The following is a 21,399-nucleotide window of genomic DNA, read 5'->3' as shown; positions in this document are numbered from 1 at the left end:
TAAGGCATTCGGGTGCCAGCCTGCCCAGCCTTCGTTTCATCACACCTGGGAATTTATCTTTACCTGCTGCTTATCTGAACTGTTTTATACCCAAACCTATTCTAGCCTAAGTAGAGCAATAATGATAAAAGTAGCTGCTATTTATTGAGATACCCTAGGTGCCAGAAACTGTCTTAATTGCGTAACAAGTTAATTTCTTGATTCAAAGAGCAACTTGTTAAGGAATTCTCCTTACTTTACATAGGAGACAGTTGCAGCTAAGAGGCAGAGTCGATATTTAAGTTAAATCTGTCCAGCTCTAAGCTCTTTGGGGCTGTGGGCTGCATTACCGGGCTTCCTGGTGTGTGTGGGTATAGGTGTAAGAATGTGGATGTATTTTGGAGGGTTTTTTTTGTTGTTTTTTTTGGCGGGGGTAAGTGAGAGGAGGGAGAAGTGGTCATAGCTTTAGCCAACCTGTTAACACTGCGCTAAAATACAAGAGGTTTGTATGGTACCTCTTTCTTAATAGCTGTTTATTCTATATTAAGTACTTAATGTTTTACATTTTAATTCTGTCGATTTTGCTGAACTTCTATTATTTCATAGATTCTAGGAATAGATTTTCTGGGGAGCATTGTAAACGAGATTTACTAAGAAATAGTATAGTAACTAATATTGGAATTATCAAAAGATTTGTTAAGCTCATTGACAACTGAACAAGATTGTAAGGTTGAATCCTTTATTTTAGGGGGAAATCTATTTTCGGGTCCTTTCAAACCACTCATTTAATTATAAACAGTATGCTGATTATAATCACAGATTATTTTTATGCACTAAAACAATGGGACCTTGTGCTTTTTATATATAATGTGCTGTATATTCTCTTAGAGTAAAATAGTTGTATAAGCAATTTAACATTCAGAGAGACTTTCCGGGCCAAATTAATGTGGCTCGTTTGTGTATGTTATGAAAATTTCAGATATGTAAGAGGCATAAAGACTAATATACTACCTATGTGCCTAACATCTGCTTAAGACATTAAAATGTTACTAACATAATTGAAGCCCCAGTGTATCCATCCCCAACTGCATAATTCTTCTTCTGCCTCAGATATAACAAATAATTGTGTCCTTTTAAACATAATAAAAACTATGTTTATAAACTTTATATAAATGGTAGTACTGTATACTCTGATTCTTTTGCAACTTTTTTTACACAATATTTTTGAGAACCACCCATGTTGCTGTATGTAGTTCTAGTCCATTCACTTCTGTTGTTTGTAATACTTCGCTGCATGAGTAGCCATCATTTACATTGTCCTGTGGATGGACCGTTAGTTGTTTCCAGTTTGTGCAGTTAACAGACTATGCTGCTATTAATGTTCTTTTACAGTTCTCCTTGTGCATATGTGTGAGATTCCCTAGGGCATCTACCTATGAATGAAATTGTTAGATTGAAAGGTATTCGTGTGTTCAGTTTTACTAAATATTGCCTAATTATCTCCAAAAGTGGTACCCCTTTGGGTAGCCACCTTCACTGATTAGGTTCTCATTGTTCTACACACGTGCCAACACTAGATATTGTCAGACTTTTAAAATTTTCAGTTCTATGAGTGATATATCTCATTTTTATTTTGAATTTCTCTGATTACTAGTGAGGTTGTACATCTTTTCTTACATTTATTATTATTGTGGGTATTCTCCCCAGGTACTTACTCTTATGGTATATTATGGTTGAAAGCTACATGCAAAGTTGAAAGTAGCATGAAGTAGCTACTACTATACAGAACTATACCCTACTTGCATCTTTAAAACAAATGGGTCATTTTTTGGTACTTTGGAAAGTGAATATGAAAGAGTTAGAGTTACATCTTTCAATACAGATAAATGAAAAATGATACTGAGAAAGTTATTGAAGCTGCATACAATATACCATTTATGTAACTGTGTACCTGTGGGCACCTTACTTCACTTATTTGTGTTTCACTTTTTCTGTGAAATAGGATAATCATACCAACCTCTCATGGTGGTTGAGGGCGAGGGAATAGTCAATGAAATAATGCATGTAAAGTGCTTAGAATAGTGTCTGGCATGTAAGCACTGTTGGCATATAATAGTGTTGTTATTGTTTTGCACAGTAATCTATTTTCTGTAGGCTCAAATGACAGAAAATAAGAGTGTAAAATCATGTATTGGGATGATGTGCAAATCACTGCTCTGCCTTCCCAGGGCAGAAAATGCTAATAGAATTGGGGAGGCGACATGGGGACTTTAGTTGTGTTTTCTTTCTAAGAATTGATGAAGATGCATCAGAATGTTAATTTTTTTTCTTTTTTTCTGAGACCAGGTCTCACTCTGTTGCCCAGGATAGAGTGCAGTGGTGTCATCATGGCTCATTGCAACCTCACACTTCTGGGCTTGGGTGATTCTCCTGCCTCAGTCTCCCAAGTAGCTGGGATTATAGGCATGCACCACCACACCCAGCTAATTTTTCTATTTTTTGTAGAGACGGTCTCCTGCTTTTGCTCAGGCTGGTCTCCAACTCCTGACGTTAGGCAGTCCTCCTGCTTCGGCCTCCCCAAGTGCTAGGATTACAGGTGTGAGCCACTGTGCCCTGGCCAGAATGTTAAGATTTAACAGGGTGGTGTGGTGGGTTCTTTTTAACTGTTTGCTTAAAACAATTCAAAGTAAAAAATATTCTTTAAGCATAGAAAAAAATCTGGTAACTTTTCAGACTTTTTTCTTTGGAGGAAATAATTTGGGATGATTTTCCAGTAGTATTTTAGAAAGCCTGGACTTTGGAATTAAATTGATGCTTGCATCCTGGTGCCGTTATTTACCAGCTTTATGACCTTGTGCAATTGATGCAATCTCTCTGAGTAAACCTCATCTTTAAAATGAGGGCTTAATACCTCCTGGTTTGATGAGAGAATTAAATGAAATAACATTAACACCTGGCACACGAGACTAGTACTTAGTTTTAGAATGAAACATACATACTCAACTTAAGTAATGTGAAAGATGGGTAACACCATGGCATGTAATTACATCAGCCCCGAAATCTGGCAGCATTTGTGAGATTGAAATGCTACCTGTTGACAGTTGACTCTAATGTCAGTGTACTTCTATCTCAAGGCCAACGGAGGAGCCCATTGGTATAGACAACCCAAAGCAGCCACGTGTCTGCTGTGCACCTGTGTTTGGCCGTCCTGCTTCTCCCTGTGCAGGCGCACACACCCCACTATGTTACTTCTTTTCGTCTTCTGCGCCCGTCAGTTTTCTAACAATCAGAACGTCTGTGACTGTGACAAAGCTGTCCAGGGTCACAGCAGATGGATGAGTAGCCTTGAGACCCTCCTGGGTGCCCTGGAACCTGGCTTCTGCTTGGGACTGTCAGAACCGTACAGCGTGGAGGAGGTGGGCTGGTTGCCGGGGAGCTGACCGTGGGCATGCAGGCTAGGTGCTGCAGATGACCGTGAGTTGATTTCATTTAGACTGTTCTCACGTCTCTTGCCACAGGAATTTATTCACATGGCTCCCGAAGAAGTGACCATCACAGTTCGCCTCATTCGTTCCTTTGAACATCGCAATTTCAAACCTGTAGTGTATCGTGGGGTTAACTTGGACCAAACCGTAAAGGAATTTATAGCATTTTTAAAGCAAGGTATGAGATGTGATAGCCATTTTGTGTTATTAGTATTTTGAAAAAATAGTTGACTATAACATTAATAATAACCTTTTAAAAATACCTCAATACTTTGAAAGATTAATCTAGGTTCTGAGCCAGGTGCTAGGCTGGCTCCTATTCTGGGCCTCGGCATCCGCAGAAGTGCCTCCTCCAAGGTTCCTTGTTTAGTAGTACGTGCCCTCATCAGGGATTGTTACCATGATGTTTGGCTGCTGCTGCTGCTTTTCTAATTAAAAAATTAATATCTAGGTTTGTTTGTGATGGGCTTATGTATTTGGAGATTGATTGACAGGGCAGTGTGCTGTAGCTAATGGCATCACCCAGCTGAGCACCCAGCAGGATGTGTGGGTGGCAGGAAGGCAGCAGAAGCCTGTGCAACCAGGAGGTCATGAGAGCTGCTGGTCACTGTGGTCACGGGACAGTGACCAGACCAACAGTGCTCATTCATCATTTCCAACTAAAAGTAGGCATGAAGTCAGTCTTCATTCTGTTATGTCCTGTTATGATGGGTTTCTCATGTCTGTTTTTAATTATTGAGGCGTTCCAGTCATTAAAATGTGATCGAACATCTGAAATAAGCTTTTGTTATTTTTAATTGAAATGTAACTTATATATAGTGCAAGGTACACATCTCCATGGGTTTTGACAAATGTATCACTTTATATCCAAGTTAATTTGTTTACTTTGACATAATTTCAGACGTACAGAAAAGTTGCAAGAACAGGACAAGAATTCCTGGACACTCATCACACAGATTTCTCAAACGTTAACACTTTATTCCCTTCCCTCTCCTTCTCCCTCATTCTCCTCACCCCCCGAGATTATATAGCATCTTCAACAAGAACAGTACATTTTTAGAGAAGTGACAGGACAAAGGGAAAGGACTTTGAATCTCTAACGATGGCAACTTGTGGGATAGCAAGTAAATGGCAGACAGAGGCTGGGCAGCAGAGCTGGTTAAAGTGGATTCCTCTGGTGCCATCTCCAGATGGTAATGGTCAAAGTTGTCTTCAGTGGTTACCCTTTGCTCTCCCTGGTAGAGAGGGAAGCAGGGTACCTTTTGTCTTTGTAAATCTATGCCCGGCTTTTAGGCAAAGAGAGGAAAGGCAGAGACCTTTCCTGTATCTGCTCTTTCTTAATTGCTTTTAGCTCAAAACAATGCTTATGCCAAAGAGGCATATTTTGGGGTATCAATCTTTGGGATGGCATGTCCTGGTGTCCCACAATGTCAATTGCAGAGTGTTCTGCTTTTGAAAGGTCATCATCTAAAACATACTCGGGGTTTGAAGTAGAAAAAACCCTACGTTTTTATTTTAAAATCTTTTTGTATATCATGGGTTACGGTGTTTCTTACTGTTGAAACAGCAAGTGCTGTGATGTTCTTGGTACCGGGCAGAATCGGTTCTTCTTGAAGTCCTTGAGAATGAGATGTAATTTTCGAGCTGCTACAGTGGCAGGGGAAGACCGTCTTCTCTCCAGGGTCACTGTGTTCTTTTCTTCACAGGTACGAAGGCCTTCCCCAGGGGAGCCGTGTTACTGGTTACAGTGACACGCTCAGACCTGCTTACTCACAACTTTCACCTGCATTAGTAATAACATAGCCACTGCTTGTTTCGATTGTGCATGTAGGGAAATGTGTTCCACTGATTAAAAGGGTGAACTTTTGGGGTACAGACTTTTTTGAGTTGTGCCCAAGCCCATCTTTGCCATCTGATTTGAGGTACTGTGGAACTCTGTAAGGTTGGTGGCCACATATTTGCCTTTTATGGATTGTTTACATAACAAAGACCACATAGTTTGATAGTGAGGAAGTTCTGAGATACATGATAATGATAACTAACATTATTATGCTAAGTTGCATTAGCTAAGAGTTTTACCTGGATTATCTCATTTCAACCTCACATCATCCCTCTAAAGTAGGAGCTGTTATGATCTGCATTTTACAGGTGGGGAAACTAAGGAACAGAGAGGTTAAGAAGCTTTCCTGAGGCTACACAGCTAATAAAATGCAAAGCTGCAAATCACCCCAGGCAGTTTAAGTATAAAACATGTACTCTTTAGCACTACACTAAACTGCCTCTTTATTCTTCTCTGCTGCCTTACTTGCTTGAGGAGGGTCTTTGAAATAAATGGATTCACTCAGTGCCAAAAGAATCTTTGAATTTAGTTCATCTTGCTCTAGCATTTTGAATGCTGAGTGTTGGAAGGATGGTTTCACATCATGCTAGTGAATTTCGCACAGAGACAGAAATGGCCATTGTGAAGAATGATCCCTTGGGGTTATTTTAGATGCCTTATTGCCTTTCTAAGTGTTCTTTTCTTATCATATTCACTATTTTTTTTGCCATCCATGGCTTAACCTAGTCACCTGCCATAATTGTCTTTATTTCCCGTTAGCCAAGAAGCTTGGTTAAATTTGATTCATTCTCCATTGAGAATGTTGTTCTAGAGCATTTTACCATCAAAACCTAAAGTCGTACATAAATATAATAAATACAAATGTGTATATTTATATATAAATATAATGAACCTATTGACATATGGGAGATGAATAGTAGACATTCTGTTTACAGAGGCACCATAATATATTACCTTCTATATGTGATTATTTTTCTATATTAAGAGTAGTACACAAACCAATTATTTAGATAATATGAGATTATTTTAATTCTTTGATTTGGAAGCATTTCAGTACTGATTAATACTTCAGACCTGGCTTCTTTTTTTTTTCTTTTCTATTTTTTTTTTTTTTTTTTTTTTGAGACAGAGTCTCACTCTGTTGCCTGGGCTAGACTGCCATGGCATCAGCCTCGCTTACAGCAACCTCAAACTCCTGGGCTCAAGTGATTCTCCTGCCTCAGCCTCTCAAGTAGCTGGGACTACAGGCATGTGCCACCACGCCTGGCTAATTTTTCTATTTTCAGTAGAGCCGGTGTCTCGCTCTTGCTCAGGCTGGTCTCAAACTCCTGACCTCAAGCGATCCTCCCGCCTCAGCCTCCCAGAGTGCTAGGATTACAGGCGTGAGCCACCACGCCCGGCCCAAGACCTGGCTTCTGAATGTAAAATCATCCTACCCGTGAAATGAAAGAGAGCTGTGGAAGTTCTGTCCAACTTTCCAGTTTGGTCTGATGTTTTTCTCTTGATCAGATTGGGGTTATGGGTTTTAGAGAGGAAGATCACAGAGGCAATGCCACTTTTATCACATCATATCAGGGGTATGTACTTTCCACATGGTTTATGATTCTTGATGTTGACCTTCATCATGTGGTTGAAGTAGTGTCAGGTTTCTCCACTGTAAAGTTATTCTTTTTTCCTCCCTTTCCATACTGTACTTTTTGGAAAGAAGTCAGGTGCGGTCCGCAGTTAAGGACTGAGGAGTTACGCTTTCCTTCATTTAGGGTGGAATATGTATATAATTCATTTGGAATTTTTTTGCATGGGAGATTTTATTTATTTTCTTGCTCCAGTTGTTCTAGCTCTGGCCTGAGAACTCTTGCAGTTGGCTCCTGTGCTCCTTTGGCATTTGCCATCTGTGTGTGTGTGCATGTATGTGTGTGTGCACACACATGTATGTGTATCAGGTACTTTCTGGTCCTATAGGGTTCTGTGTGTGTGTGTGTGTGTGTGTGTGTGTGTGTGTTGAATACTTTCTTTCTGGTACTGTAGGATGCTCCAGACTCATCTTGTATATTTCCTGTCCCGTGCCTAGAATCAGCTCTTTGTCCAAGGAGTTCTGGTTCCTTTTTATTGGAAAATGGTATTAGAAACCAAGACCTGAGTCCTAGATGTACTCATCGCTACTGGAGTGTCATTTCTTTTAGGCCCTCTCAGCTGACAGAGCAAAGAAATATATTTGTAACTAACTTGTGCGTATCTACAAATATTTTTATATGTAACCATCTGTATCTATATGGTAAACATGAGTTCTTACTGATGTTTCTAACTAATTCATTACCACATGGATCATTCTAGCTTTTTCTCCTTGCTTACCTGTAAATTCCCACACCAACAGTGGGAAACCGGGCTCCCACCATCTGCCAACTGTTTATTTAATTCCATTATTCAGGTATAGCAGTGTACCACCATGGGAAGTAACTTGGTATCAATTAGAGTACGGTGCCTATGTGCCGTTCCTTTTGCCTTAGCCTTACAAAAATCTGTTCATTGCCAAAGTTATTTAGGTCAGCACCTTTTCTTCTACCCCCTTCAGTAGGTGGTTTCATACACTTGTAGTACAGCTAGATACTCTTGTCGCTATCTGCATTCTTTCCCGGGATCTCCTGACTCCTTAAATAATTTTTTAAAACTATGTATACATTAAAGTTCACTCTTTGTGCTGTCAAGTTTTATGGGCTTTTGACACATGTATGATTTCATGTTGCCACCATTACAGTGTCATACAGAACAGTGTCACAGCCCTAAAAAGCCCCTGTGCTTCATCCTTCCCCTCCCTGCACCCCACCAACCTCTGAGTCTTTTCCTGCCTCTGTATCTTTTCCAGAGTATCATATAATTGAAATCATACAGTATGTAGCCTCTTCAGACTGGCTTCTTTTGTTTAGAAACATGCATTGAAAGTTCCTCTATGTCTTTTTGTGACAAGTTGTGTCTTTGTAATTTTCCTTAATCTGGAAACAGTCCTCTGCTTTCTTTTGTCTTTCATTATATTGGTTTTAAAAAAAAAAATCTAGGGCAGTGTTTTATAGAATGTTACATAATCTGGATTTGTCTGGATTGTTTTCTCATGATTAGAATCAGTTGAACATTTTTGGCAAGATTACTACATACGTCAGGGGCTAACACATAACAGCCTGTAGACCAATCTGACCTGCCACCTGTTTTGTGCATAAAGTTTTATTAGAACACATCCATGCCCGTTTGTTTATGTATAATATGTTTACGTTTGTGCTTCAATGGCAGAGTTGCAGATTTGTGACGGAGACTGTTACAGAGACAGAGACTGGCCACAAAGCCTAAAACATTGACTAGCTGGCCTTCCCAGTAACAGTTTGTTGACTCCGACGTAGGTGATTCCTCCTTGTTGCATCACATCAGGAAGCACTTACTGTCAGTTTGTCCCATTATTGGTGATATAGATTTAAATCATTTGGTTAAAAGTATCATCCACCGGATTTCTTTGGTGTGGAAGTATTTTTTTAATTTATAAGTAGTCTGTGGAGTGATAAACATTGAGACTATTTTCATGTTTTATTCCTAATGGCTTTAACATTTACTGATAATCCTTACCTGAATCATCGGTGGTTGCAAAATCGTGACTTTCCCAGCTCCATGATCCTCTCCACATTTATTATCTGAACCATTACTTAAAGAACCATTTCCTGTTACCCTTCTTATAATTTTTGAAAGGAACAGGGTAATTTTGCAGTGGCACAGTGATAGCATATTATCACCTTATCACATAGGGACCATTCCTCTAACACATTGTTGAGGCAATGCTTTTTTATTTATTCTAAAATATGTGCTGCAGAGTATTTCATTTAAATACTTAACTCTATAATTTTAAAACACAAAATAGTACTCTATTTTTTGTGTCTGTTACCTACGAATGAGAGTATAACAACAAAGAGGGCATGATAACCTAGGATAGTTAGTGGTTTCTTCCAGGAAGGGGGAGGGGTAGTAGGACTGGGGAAATACAGAAAGAAAGTTTCAACTGTATCCACATCGTTTTATTCAGTAAAAAAAAAATAGTAAAGGATCTGAAGTAGTTATGACAATGTTAACATTTGTTAAACTTGGTTAGTAGGTTAAATGAATTTTTTGTTGCATTCTTTTTACTTTTCTACAGTTTAGATTATTTCATAATTAAAGTAAAAAGAATCTCAATATAGCTTAACCTTGGAATCTTACTATCACATCTGATAAGAACACCTTATCAGGTTAGAATGTTGGCACATTGTGTCGTTAGGCAATGTTAGGTCTTTGGTAGTCTTTGCCCACACAGATTAGTCATTGAGTTAGTCAATAGTTTTTTCCCTTAGGTGTTTATGCTTTCCTAAGAGTCTTCAAATGTAGATCCACCATCTAATGATAAGTTATAAATCATACCACTGCTAATTTTAGAGCCTTTACTGTGAGGTAAAGAATTATTTTACTGTCCATTGATATTTTAATAATTTTTCAGACTTGATTGATTTTTGTATTGGAATGTGTGTTTTAACATTTCAGAACCCCTGTGGCATCCTAATTCCCAGCAGTATACTTATAAGTTGCCTTATTTTTCTAATAATTTATTTTTCTATTGATGCTTTTTATGTAGACCTAAATGTATGAGTAAAGTTAGTGGTTACCTTCTTGTGAACTTTCCTTCCTAGTAATGAAATATTAAATTAATTTTTGCAGCATTCTGTAATCTTAAATTCTGCAAAAGTTTCATTAGGTCCCCAATTAAGTTCAAAGGTGGGGAAACATGAAATGAAAACTCAGTGCAAAGTGGGAAATAATTTCCAGAATATAAGAGATATGCCATAGAGTCTTGCTTTCGGCCAAGATGCAGTAACAGGGGACCAGATTTACTCTTCTACTTGACACAACTAAAAAACTGTGCAAGATAAATGAAACAGTGGTTTTCAGATATTGGACATCAGGCAGTGCAAGACAGTGGTCCCTGGGATAGGGGAAACAAGCAAGGTGACCCCTATGATCGTGCCACATTCTAGGCCACAGAGCAGGGAGGAAGGATCCAGGCAAAGCCTGGCGGATTCTGTGAGTTTAGAAGTCAGAGCTGGCAGTCTGGATGGGAGCCTGGAGAGTTCACAGGGCAGAGGACTGGAATAGAGAGAGCTGTACAAAGAGAGAGCTCTGAAGATTTGTAGAGCATCATTGAAGGTTTGCAGAGTATGAGCCTTCAGTTGAATATGGATCAGTGCAAGCATGTAAAGAAACCACTGGAAGCCTCGGAAAGAACCACCTGAAAGTAGCAGAGGGCAAAATGCTGAGAGCTTATACAAGGTTGGGAATAGTTTTTATTCCACCAGCTGGAGTAGAAACCTTGTTATTCACAGATAATTGGGCAGAGTATCCAGAAGGGTGTTGCTGCAGTAGTTGAGCAAAATTAGCTCTAGACTAAATTCTGCTCTGGTCCCACCTAACAAAGTTGAAAAACAAGACTCAAAAGGATCAAATTGTTTCCAAGTAATTTAACTGTGTCCTAAAAGAAAGCTTAAGAAAGTTTATAAGAATGCAAGAATATCCAGCACCCAACAAGATAAAATTCACAATATCCAGCATCAAATCAGAACTCACCAAGCATGCAGAGAAGGAAGAAAATATGACCCATAATGCGCTGAAAAAAATCAATCAATTGAAACCAACCCAGAAATATTGCAGGTGATAGAATTAGTAGACAATTTTGATGGAAACAGTATGTGTTGCAAATGCTCAAGAAGGTAGAGGAAAGATTGAGCATATTAGTGATGGAAGATATTAAAAAAGACCTGAATTGAACTTCTAGAAATGAAAAATACAGTGTCTGAGATGGATATACACTGGACAGAATTAACATGCAGATTAGGTGCTGCAGAAGAGAAGATGAATCAGCTTAAAACATAGCAACAAAAACCATCTAAAATGAAACACAGAAAAAAGACTGGGGAAAAAAAGGCAGTGGAGAGATATGGGACAACTTCGAGTAGCCAAATATATGTGTCATTGGAGGCTGTGAAGGAGAGAAGCAGGGACATGGGGACAGAATGTTACTGTCCAGCTGTGTTCTATTGTCTGCTGCACAGAAGGAAGCCAATGCACCGATACAGCAGTGTTGTAGCGGAGAAAGAGTTTAATACTGTAAGGCCACTGAGCCAGGAGGCGGGAGAAATTTCTCAAATCCACCTCCCTGAGAATTTTGCAACCAGGGTTTTTAAAGATAATTTGGCAGACAAAGGGCTAGGGAATTGGGTCTGCTGATTGGCTGGGGATGAACCCCATAGGGTTGGGAAGCAGAAATTGTCTTCTTGCTGAATCAGTTCCTAGGTAGAGGGTTGCAGGACCTGTTGAGTCAGTTCCTAAGTATGGCCACTGGTCTGGTTGGTGTCAGTTGGTCTACCTGAATGCAGAGTCCGGAAAATATCGCAAAGACCAGTCTTAGGTTTTACAATAGTGATGTCATCTACAGAAACAATTAGGAAAGTTATAACTCTTATGACAACCAGGGATACCTGACTCTTAAGCAGTAAGCAATTACAAGAAGGAAGCCAGGAAACAGTGGCTAGTTAACTTTTGGAGGTGCCTATACTTTTGTAGAAATCAGACTTCTACCACATTTCTTGCCTTTTGGCCATACGTTATTTAATACAGGCAGTTTCAAGAAGACATTTGAAGAAATAATGGTTGAAAATTGTACAAATGTGATAAAAGCTGTAAACTGACAGATCCAAGCAGTTCAACAAATCTCAAGCAAAAGGAACATTAAGAAAGCTGCATCAAAGCATACCATAGCTTATAACTGATGATAAAGAGAAAATCTTGAAAACAGCCAGAAAAAAAAGAACATATTAAATAAAAAGGAACAAAGATAACAATGATAGCAGACTCCTCATTAGAATCAGTGTATGCCAGAGAGAAGGTATTGGAGCAACTTCTTTAAAGTAGTTAAAGAAAAAAAAAAAGTCAACCTGGGATTCTATATGTATCTTTCTGAAATGAAGCAAAATGAAGATGTTTTCAGACATACAAAAGCTAAAAGAGTCTATCGCCAGGGGACCTGCACTATGAGAAATGCTACAAGACCTTCTTTAGACATAAAAAAATACCAGATGGAACTCTGATGCACACAAAGAAATGAAGAATATTGGAAATAGTAAACATAAATATAAAATTTTTTTTCTTATTTTAAGAATTTTAAAATGACACTTGACCATTTAAAGAGAAACAGTAACAATGTATTGTGGAGTTTGTGAAAAATCTGTGACAGCAATAGCACAAAGGCCAGGAGGGAGAAGTGGAAGATTCTTTTATTACCTATCAAGCCTTATGGTATCACTTGGAGGTGGACTGATAAGTAACAGATGTTCACTACAAACCTTAAAGCAACCCCCCAACCCACAATCTAAGAGTTACAACTGATAAGCCAAAAAAAGGGATAAAATGGAATCATAAAAATATTGTCAAATAGTCAACCCAAAAGATGGCACAAAAAGAGGAAATAAAGAATAGGTGGACCAATAAAATACAATAGCAAGATTTAAACCCAGCCATATCAATCATCATATTAAATGTAAATGGTCTAAACACCTCAAATTAAAAGACAGACATATAACAGGAAATCCCAATTATATGTTGCCTACGAGAAATGTGCTTTAAATATGAAGATGAAAACCAGTTAAAGGTAAAAGGATGAGAAAGTTATACCATGCTAATATTAATCATGAAAAAGGGGGAGTAACTATATTAGTATCAGATGAAGTAGATTTCACAGCAAAATATAACTGGGGATAAAGACTATCATTTCATAATGATAAAGGCACTTAATCAAGGGGACATAATGATACACCTAACAACAAAGCTTTAGAATACATGAAGTCAAAACTCACAGAACTTCAGGGAGAAATAGATGGGTGGAACAAATAGACAGAAAATCATTAAGGATCCAGAGAACTTGAACACCACTATTAACCTAATCAACCGAATGGACATTTATAGAACCCTGAATCCAACAACAGCAGAATATACCCATTTCTTTCAGTGCACATGGAGCATTTATCAAAGAGACCATATTCTGAGCTGTAAAATGAGTTTCAGTAGATTTAAAAGGATTCAGATTATACAACGTCTCTTTCGATCTCAAGAAAATCCCCAAATATTTGGAAACCAAGTAACATACTTTTAAATAGTCTATGGGTCAAAGCAGAGATCAAAAGGGAGAGTATTTTGAATTGAATGAAAATTAATATATAACTTTTCAAAATTTGTAGGATGCATGTAAAACAGTACTCAGAACAAAGTCTATATTACTAAAGTGCCTAAATTTTAAAAAGAGTTCTCAAAGAAACAATTTCGGCCTTTGTGTTAAGAAACTAGAAACATAAAAGCAAATTAAACCTAAAATAAACAGAATAAAAGAAAGAAAGTTTACGGCAGAAAATAGAAAAACCATAAAGAAAATCAGTAACAGCCAAAGTTGGTTCTTTGAGATCCGTAAAATGGAGAAAGCTCTAGTGAGACTAACCAGGAAAAAAAAAAGAAGACATAAATTACCAGTGTCAAGATATAAATTACATCACTACAGACTTTCTACAGATCTTAAAGGAATAACAAGGAAATCATCTTAATAATTTCATGCTAATAAATATGTTATCCTAGATGAAGTAGACAAATTCCTTGAAAGAACCAAACTATCCAAGCTCACCAAAGAAACAGATAATCTAAACAATTCTGTATTTTAAAATGAATTGTAGCTGAATATTTCCTTAAAGGAAACTCCAGGCCCAGATGGCTTCTACCATATTTTTAAGGAAGGAACAAATCCCAGTGCTATGAATGGAAATTATTCTAGAAAATTAAAAAGAAGAGAATGTTTCTCAATTTATTTTCTAAGGTCATCCCTACCCTGATAGCAAAACCAGAGAAAGTTGTTGGAAGAAAATAGAGATACTGGCCAGTATCCATCATAAATAGAGATATAAAAATTCTTAACCAAACTTTAGCAAATTAAATCCTACAATATTTAAAAAGGATGATACATCATGACCATGTGGGGTTCATCCTAGGAATGCATGCCTGGTTCCATTAAAAAAAAATCAATGAATGTAATTCATCATATTAATGGATTAAGAAAAGAAAGCCATATCATTATTTTAACAGATGGAGACAGAATCCAAAAATCCATTCCTACTAAAAACTCTTGGCAAATTAGGACCTTCCTCCACCTAATTATGGATATCTATGAAAAACTGACACCTGATATCATAATTATGATGAAAGACGGTGCTTTCCTCCTCAGATTAGAACCAGGCAGGGACTTCTGCTCATCGTCACTTCAGCATTATACTGCAGTTCTAGCCAGTTTGTTAAGGCAAGAAAAATAAACAAAAGGCATCCCTATTAGAAAGGAAGAAGTAAAACTGGCATGATTTACAGGTAATATGATTGTCTGTAGAAAATCCTACAAAGTCTATAAAAACTCTACTGGAACTAATAAGCTGAGCTTAGCAAGGTTGTAGGATACAAAATTAATATACAGAAATCACTGGTAGTTCTAGTTACTGGCAATATACCATTGGAAAGTGGAAAAAAAATTATAGCAGCAGCAAAAAACATGAAATACTTAGGATATATTTGGTAGAGGTGTAAGACTTTTACACTGATAACTCTAAACATCACTGAGAGAAATTTAAAAAGACCTGAATAAATGGAGAGCTATACTGTGTTCATGGATCAGAAAACTCAACACTGTTAAGATGCCATGTCTCTTCCAAGTGTTGTATAGATTCCAATCCCAGTAAAAATCCCAGTGGGCTTTTTTTTTTTCTTTCAGATATTAAGCTTATTCTAAAATTTATAAGAAAAGGCAAAAGACCTACAATAGTCAAAACAACTCACAAAAAAGGAGAAAAAAAGTTGAAGGAATTACACTCTCTGGTTTCATGACTTACTGTAAAGCTACAGTAATCAATACGATGTGTGTGGTATTGGTGTGTAGATATATATCTCAGTGGGAAAGGGTAATCTTTCCCTAAAAGGTGTCGGGAAAATTTGGTGGCCATGTGCAAAAATGAGCCTCAGCTCTTACCTGCTGCCATGTGCAAAAATAAAGTTGGCCAAGACCTAAATGTACAAGCTGAAACTATAAAATATCTAGAAAAAACTTTAGTTCCTGCCCTTCTTGGTGCTGCAGAATGGGACTCGGAGGCCTGGGTTCTGTCCTAGATCTTGACATCTTGGGCTGGCCAGTTACCTTCTTGGGGCCTCAGTGTTCTCAACTGCCAATTGAAGGGATTAAGTTATATTTATTCATTCAGTAATTTTTTTTGGCAGATCCAGTGCTCTGACATGAATTTTTTGAGCACATACCATGTACCAGGCACTATTTTAGGTACTGACAACACAAGAAAATAGGCTGTGGTTCCTGTCCTCATGGAACCAGTATGTGTTTATCTGTTATGTGCTGGACATTGTCCTAGGTTTTGAGAATATAGCCCATAATGTCTTCATCTCAAGGAATTTATGAATTTCGTACCAAATAGAGACAAAAAAAGCAAACAGATAAAACTATAATTATAAAACATGTTACAAAGGAAACAAAATCAGAGGAGACCCCTCCTTTGGGCAGGGTTTTCAGAGGAGGTACACTTGAGCTAAGATCTAAACGAAGGAAGAGAAAAGGTGCTGTGGGTGCCTCGGTCTTTGTCTCTTCTCTCAGAAGTCGAGAGTGAACGTGAGACTGATGTGATTCTTCGATTGTAGGCATCTCTAAGCAATAATAGCTTCCTGGGGCCATCTGTTCTTCACCACACCCCTTTCTTCAGGGGGTTCATTGTCTAAGTCAGGAACTATAAATGAGAATACATGAAATGGACCGAGTTCTCCTTTCTGATATTTAATGAATACTCCTTTAGCTCGTAATTCATAACCGAGTGAAAAACAAGAAGGATAAAATGAAGCCTAAGCCGGAGGTTGCACATTGGTGTCTGGCCTCCAAAGAGGTTTCCTTTGGCCTATAGTGATTTTTTTTTTTTTTTTTTGAGACAGAGTCTCACTCTGTTGCCCAGGCTAGAGTGCCGTGGTGTCAGCCCAGCTCACAGCAACCTCAAACTCCCGGGCTCAAGGGATCCTCCTGCCTCAGCCTCCCAAGTAGCTGGGACTACAGGCATGCGCCACCATACCTGGCTAATTTTGTCTATATATTTTTAGTTGTCTGGCTAATTTCTTTCTATTTTTAGTAGAGACGGGGGTCTCGCTCTTGCTCAGGCTGGTCTCAAACTCTTGAGCTCAAGTGATCCTCCCGCCTCAGCCTCCCACAGTGCTAGGATTACAGGCGTGAGCCACTGTGCCTGGCTGCCGGCCTATAGTGTTTTAAAAGTCAGGAAATTTCAGCTAAAACCCTAGATTTCTAGCGTTGCCATTTAAATCTGTAGATGTGGCCACCCCGAGCCCATATTCCTACAGCACGGGGATCGGAGCTGGCTGGCCCAGCCCCCTTGGATGGGCTCATACTCTCAGATCTCATAGCCCCCTCTTGTTTGATCTGCTTAGCTCACCTGTGGTTACTTGACTGACCCCATGTGAATTTGTTTGACTAAGAATCATCTCGGGGGGCTTTGTTTTGTGTTCAAATATCTGTATCCGGGAACCCTGCTGTGAGTCTCATCCCCTGGTGCCGGGCTGGGTGACGCTAGTGTGTAGCCAGGGAGGAGAACCTTGGTCACAGCGTTCACCACTGGAGGACACACTCTGAGGAGTGGGGACTTCTGGTAACTGCTCATTTACCCTGTTGGTGGAATACCTGGTAGTAGGTACTTTAAATGCTTGTAACATAAATGAATAAATTATATTTTAATTTTGGTATGTGTTTGACCTCAGAAAGGCGTATGTACTTACAAAAACACATTTCTTAATTCAGATGTGTGGGCTTTTTAAAAAAATTTTTCTTTAGTAGATAACACATTTGTGTGGTTTTAAGATCAAAATGTAAAAGGGAAGACAGTGAAAAGCCACCTGCCTGCTTCTGTTTCCTATCTGACCCCGTGCTCCATATCCCCCCCCCACTATGCAAGTTCAAACAATATGGCCATACATTCTTATTTTACTCCCTTTTTACTCAAAAGGTGGCTTTCTAAAAATAATGTTCTTTTTATACCTCTTTACCCTTGAAATCTTGAAGATTTTATATTAGTAGAGAGCTTCCTCCTTTATTTTTTTAAACATTTGAAAAATACTTTTCATTGTTTGAGCATACTATGATTTATTTAACAAATACCTCATTGAAGGACATTTTGATTTTTCTAACTATTTGCTACTGTGAACAGTGCTGCAGTTCGTACCCTTGTATGTCAGTCATTTTACATACACATGTGTGCAGAGTTTATCTCTGATAATTCTGAAGTGGAATGGCTAGGTCAAGGAGTATGCGCATATGTAATTTTGATATATATAACCAAATTGTCCTCTTCTGGGGGTCGTATCACAGATGCTTTTAATTAAAATTAACACTGGTATTTGGAATGTGTTTTAAAAAGAATGTTTACTTTGTTTTATTTTGTCATCTTTGTGGAGTTAGAGAAGTTATTTTGTAGCTTTCCTGAATTTTGGTAGGAGTAATAAGATTATTCCAGAACATTGGTTCCCACTAATGGCCAAAGATCCTTTAGGGTTCTCAGATTCCTTTGCTAAAAAACATCAACTATATAGAAAATAAATAATGTCTCACACATATATATTAGTATATATTTCAAGTATACATAGATACTATTGTATTTAATAAAATATCAATTCTTTTAATAGTGCTAGTGAATTCTTAGTTCAGCTAATAACAGCTCAACATCTTATTGTGGATTCTATTGTTTTAGATGACCCTTGGCAGTGTATTAGCTTCATTTTGTGTTCTTCGGTTTTTTCAGTTACTTAGTCTGTAGATATAGAAAAATAGAACCAAAAGACTATGCACGTATTATGAGTATTTGAATATTTTGTAATAAAAATAATCTTTCTCTTGTAGATGTCCCTTTAAGGACCAGCCTGCCACCACCGTTCAGAAATTATAAATATGGTAACCAATTTTTCTTATTTTTTAAATATACATAAGTATGTTAATATAATTTTGTATTTGTTTTTTGTTGATATGAATTTAAATTTGGTTTTACTATCTGTGAATAAAAACCAATTTGGAAGTTTATTTAGAAATGTAAGAATTCTAGTGTATCATTAAAGTCAATTGTAATAGTAGGGAAGTGGCATATTTTTGAAGAATAGCATGTGTGGCAAAACTATGTCTACAATGAATTTCTTTGCCAGGTAATCTGAAAAGGAACAATGATTGAGGACTAAGAATTAAAAAAAGAGATTTAACATTTTAAACACCAATAACTTGAGCGTGTTATGTAGTCATTTTATATGTTACAATCAGCGATTTAAAAATGTAATAAGGCAAGAAGCTAGGTGTCATCCTTCAGTATAAAGACGGTACAGTTATTAACCTTCAGCACAGAGACACTTGCTAAACTTTGAATTTGAGACTTCATTTGAAAGTTATGGTACATCTAATAAATATTTCTGTTAATTGGTACAGACATTTTAAAGTATAAATGTTTTATTACCTTAGATTATTTTTCGATGTAGCTTTTCATTCTGTTCCCATTTGATAAAGCAACTTATGACCTAAAATCCTTTGAAATTACAATCTTCACTGTGTGTATGCATTTTAATATCCAGAGACTAATTGTGAGGTTATAAGGGGTAGTCAAGCAGAAGTTGAAGGCACTGAGTGGAAAGTACTTTGATTTATTGGACTTAAAAGAATTTACATACTCAGTATTGAATAAGAAAAAGGAATAAAAAGCGTGATTAAGGTAAATATGAAACTTCTCAATTGTGGCTTTCATGGCTTTCAAAGCATAATGCCTTGAAATATAGCCTTAAACTTGAATCAACCTACAGATGCTATTTCAAATTAGAATAGTTACATATGGTTTCCCTTTTGGCACAGTGTGTGTGTGAGTGTGTATGTGTGTATGTCTATATGCAAACTTGTGTTCCATGTCAGTTATTTTGAAATATAAATTTTAGATAATGAAAGCGTTAGAATATCCGAGTTGCTAAGCATTATTGTGGTAGATAATGTACCTTTTGGATTATTCTATCTTATTAACACCCTTTCCTCCTAGTATTTCTATACTGTTCAGATGAATTGACAGAAAAAATGAATACATTTATCTGTGAAGAAATTAGAGTTCTGATAGACTTCAAGCGGTTCTTTGTCTGAGTTTGGCTCTTTAACAATCTCCTGCTTTGTGTTGAACAAGAAAGGCCAAAGTGTTACTTTTTCACCTGTCATCCGTCATCCAGTATTGCTGCATCATGGTTTGTGGGAATAGGACACTGCGCTGGGCGCTGGGGAGTGGAAGGGCGCAGAGTCAGATTTCAGTTTTGCTGGTGACTGTCTCCCTGTCCTTGGGCAAAGGGCTGGTTCTCTTTGCCACCAACAGTCTGAGATTTCTCAGAGTCTCCTCCCATTTAATTGGCATCTCCATCTATTATTGATTTGCCATGCATCCTACTTATTTTAGAATCCCTATTGCTTGGACATTGCACATGCAGGCACGTGTAAGTGTTGGTTGCTGCACAGTGTGGGCTGCTCACCCCTGTCTGTTTCATAAAGCCGTGTGAGATCAGATCAAACAGTGCATGTGCCAGCTCATTAAATGCTCCACAAATATGTTATTTTTATTCTTATGAGGTTGCTTTCTTCAAGGAATTTGCATTAAGGAAACCATACCCACAGATATCATTTTTGTTAATAATGAGGATTTTTTAAAGGAAAAGCAAGTGAGAAATGGATTATTCAACAAAGGAAGGGACATTAGTACATCTTTTGCTGGTTTGTCATTTCTCCTTTCTTGGGTCTTGCTAATTTCTGTTGGAGAGAAAAATCTGGCAAAAATTTCTGTTCAAAACAATTCTTTTCCTGCTAAAAAGTGTAGCCATTTTATTATGGGTTTGCCAAGCCTATTAGAGCAATGATATTTCTAATTTAAAGGCTCAGTAACAGAATTTATAGAGCATGATTAATATTTAGTAAGGTCAGACTACAGTTTTGTAGGTTGACTGTAACAGACTTTAGGCTCGTGTTATTAAAAAAGTTACTATTGGTTAGAAGATAAGGGGATTTCCAGTAAAAAAAAAAAATTACTATTGGCTTCTCTAACTTGTCTCAAATAATAGCTTGGTGAGAAAAAGGTAACTCAGAGTAATAGATAATCCAAAAGTCACATTTAAAAATTTTCTTATGTACATTGTAAGCTTATTTTTAGCAATTATGGCATATTGACATTCCTACTATATTAATACATATTTTACCTAGGTTAGATTTATTTTATTTCTTAAGATTACAGAGTTAAAGTCCAAGGATTATGTTGACCTTGTTTTAAAAATTGCAATAGATAGATAATTGAAAGCTGACTATTTAAAATAATGGATAATTCAGAGTGCTGGTTCTTAACTGGATAGGTATACTACTCTTCTGTATTATGAGGGCCTAGTTAAGTCAAGGTCTGTTTTTTAAATATTAATAGATTCTTTCATTTCATATCACTATTGAAATTCCTTGTTATAGTGTGATTGATAGAAATTAATTTTAGTTTAAGATCGAGAGTTTATTCAGATATAATAATACGTTGTAATCATAATGCATTAATTAAATGGCTAAATAAAACTGAGTAAAGAGTTGGAAGCTTTCTGAATTTCAACCCATTGAATGGCTACATCTGTTTTATAATTAAGGGCTGATTATTGTAGAGTTAGAATTTTACCCAAGTGTGGAGAAATTACTTATTGGAAAAGCACGGTGTAGCCTGACTCTAAGAAAAACAGATTAAGGAGTGAAGTTGGATTTGAATAGAGCAGAGTAGATGGTGTAAGCCTGTGCAGAATTTGCAAGCCAGGAGGCAGATATTGATATTCTTTGGGCATTAGCAGCCTTACTCAGATTACCAGTGATCCTAGATAAATAGTGTTTGAATTCTGAGAGTGCTAAGACCTTTTCAGTGTCATCATTTGACC

At 37.4% G+C, this 21,399-nt stretch overlaps 1 protein-coding gene across 3 annotated transcripts in view; it reads left to right on the top strand.

Moving 5' to 3' along the window:
* LOC105810636 (chromosome unknown open reading frame, human C2orf76) overlaps positions 1-21,399 on the top strand; it is a 49,852-nt gene that overhangs the window by 13,912 nt on the left and 14,541 nt on the right. For 2 of the 3 annotated variants that reach the window (XM_012644661.1, XM_012644665.1), the window contains exons 2-3: positions 3,498-3,642; positions 18,341-18,391. In XM_012644661.1, coding sequence (XP_012500115.1) covers positions 3,510-3,642; positions 18,341-18,391 — 184 coding nt within the window. In that variant the 5' untranslated portion in view covers positions 3,498-3,509. Of the gene's footprint in view, positions 1-3,354; positions 3,396-3,497; positions 3,643-18,340; positions 18,392-21,399 lie in introns of those variants that run through there. The other variant, XM_012644662.1, reaches the window with a different exon arrangement.

The sequence above is a fragment of the Propithecus coquereli genome, unplaced genomic scaffold (assembly GCF_000956105.1).
Source record: "Propithecus coquereli isolate 6110/MARCELLA unplaced genomic scaffold, Pcoq_1.0 Scaffold217, whole genome shotgun sequence".
NCBI lineage: Eukaryota > Metazoa > Chordata > Mammalia > Primates > Indriidae > Propithecus > Propithecus coquereli.
This window is presented reverse-complemented; position numbering and strand designations above follow the sequence as displayed.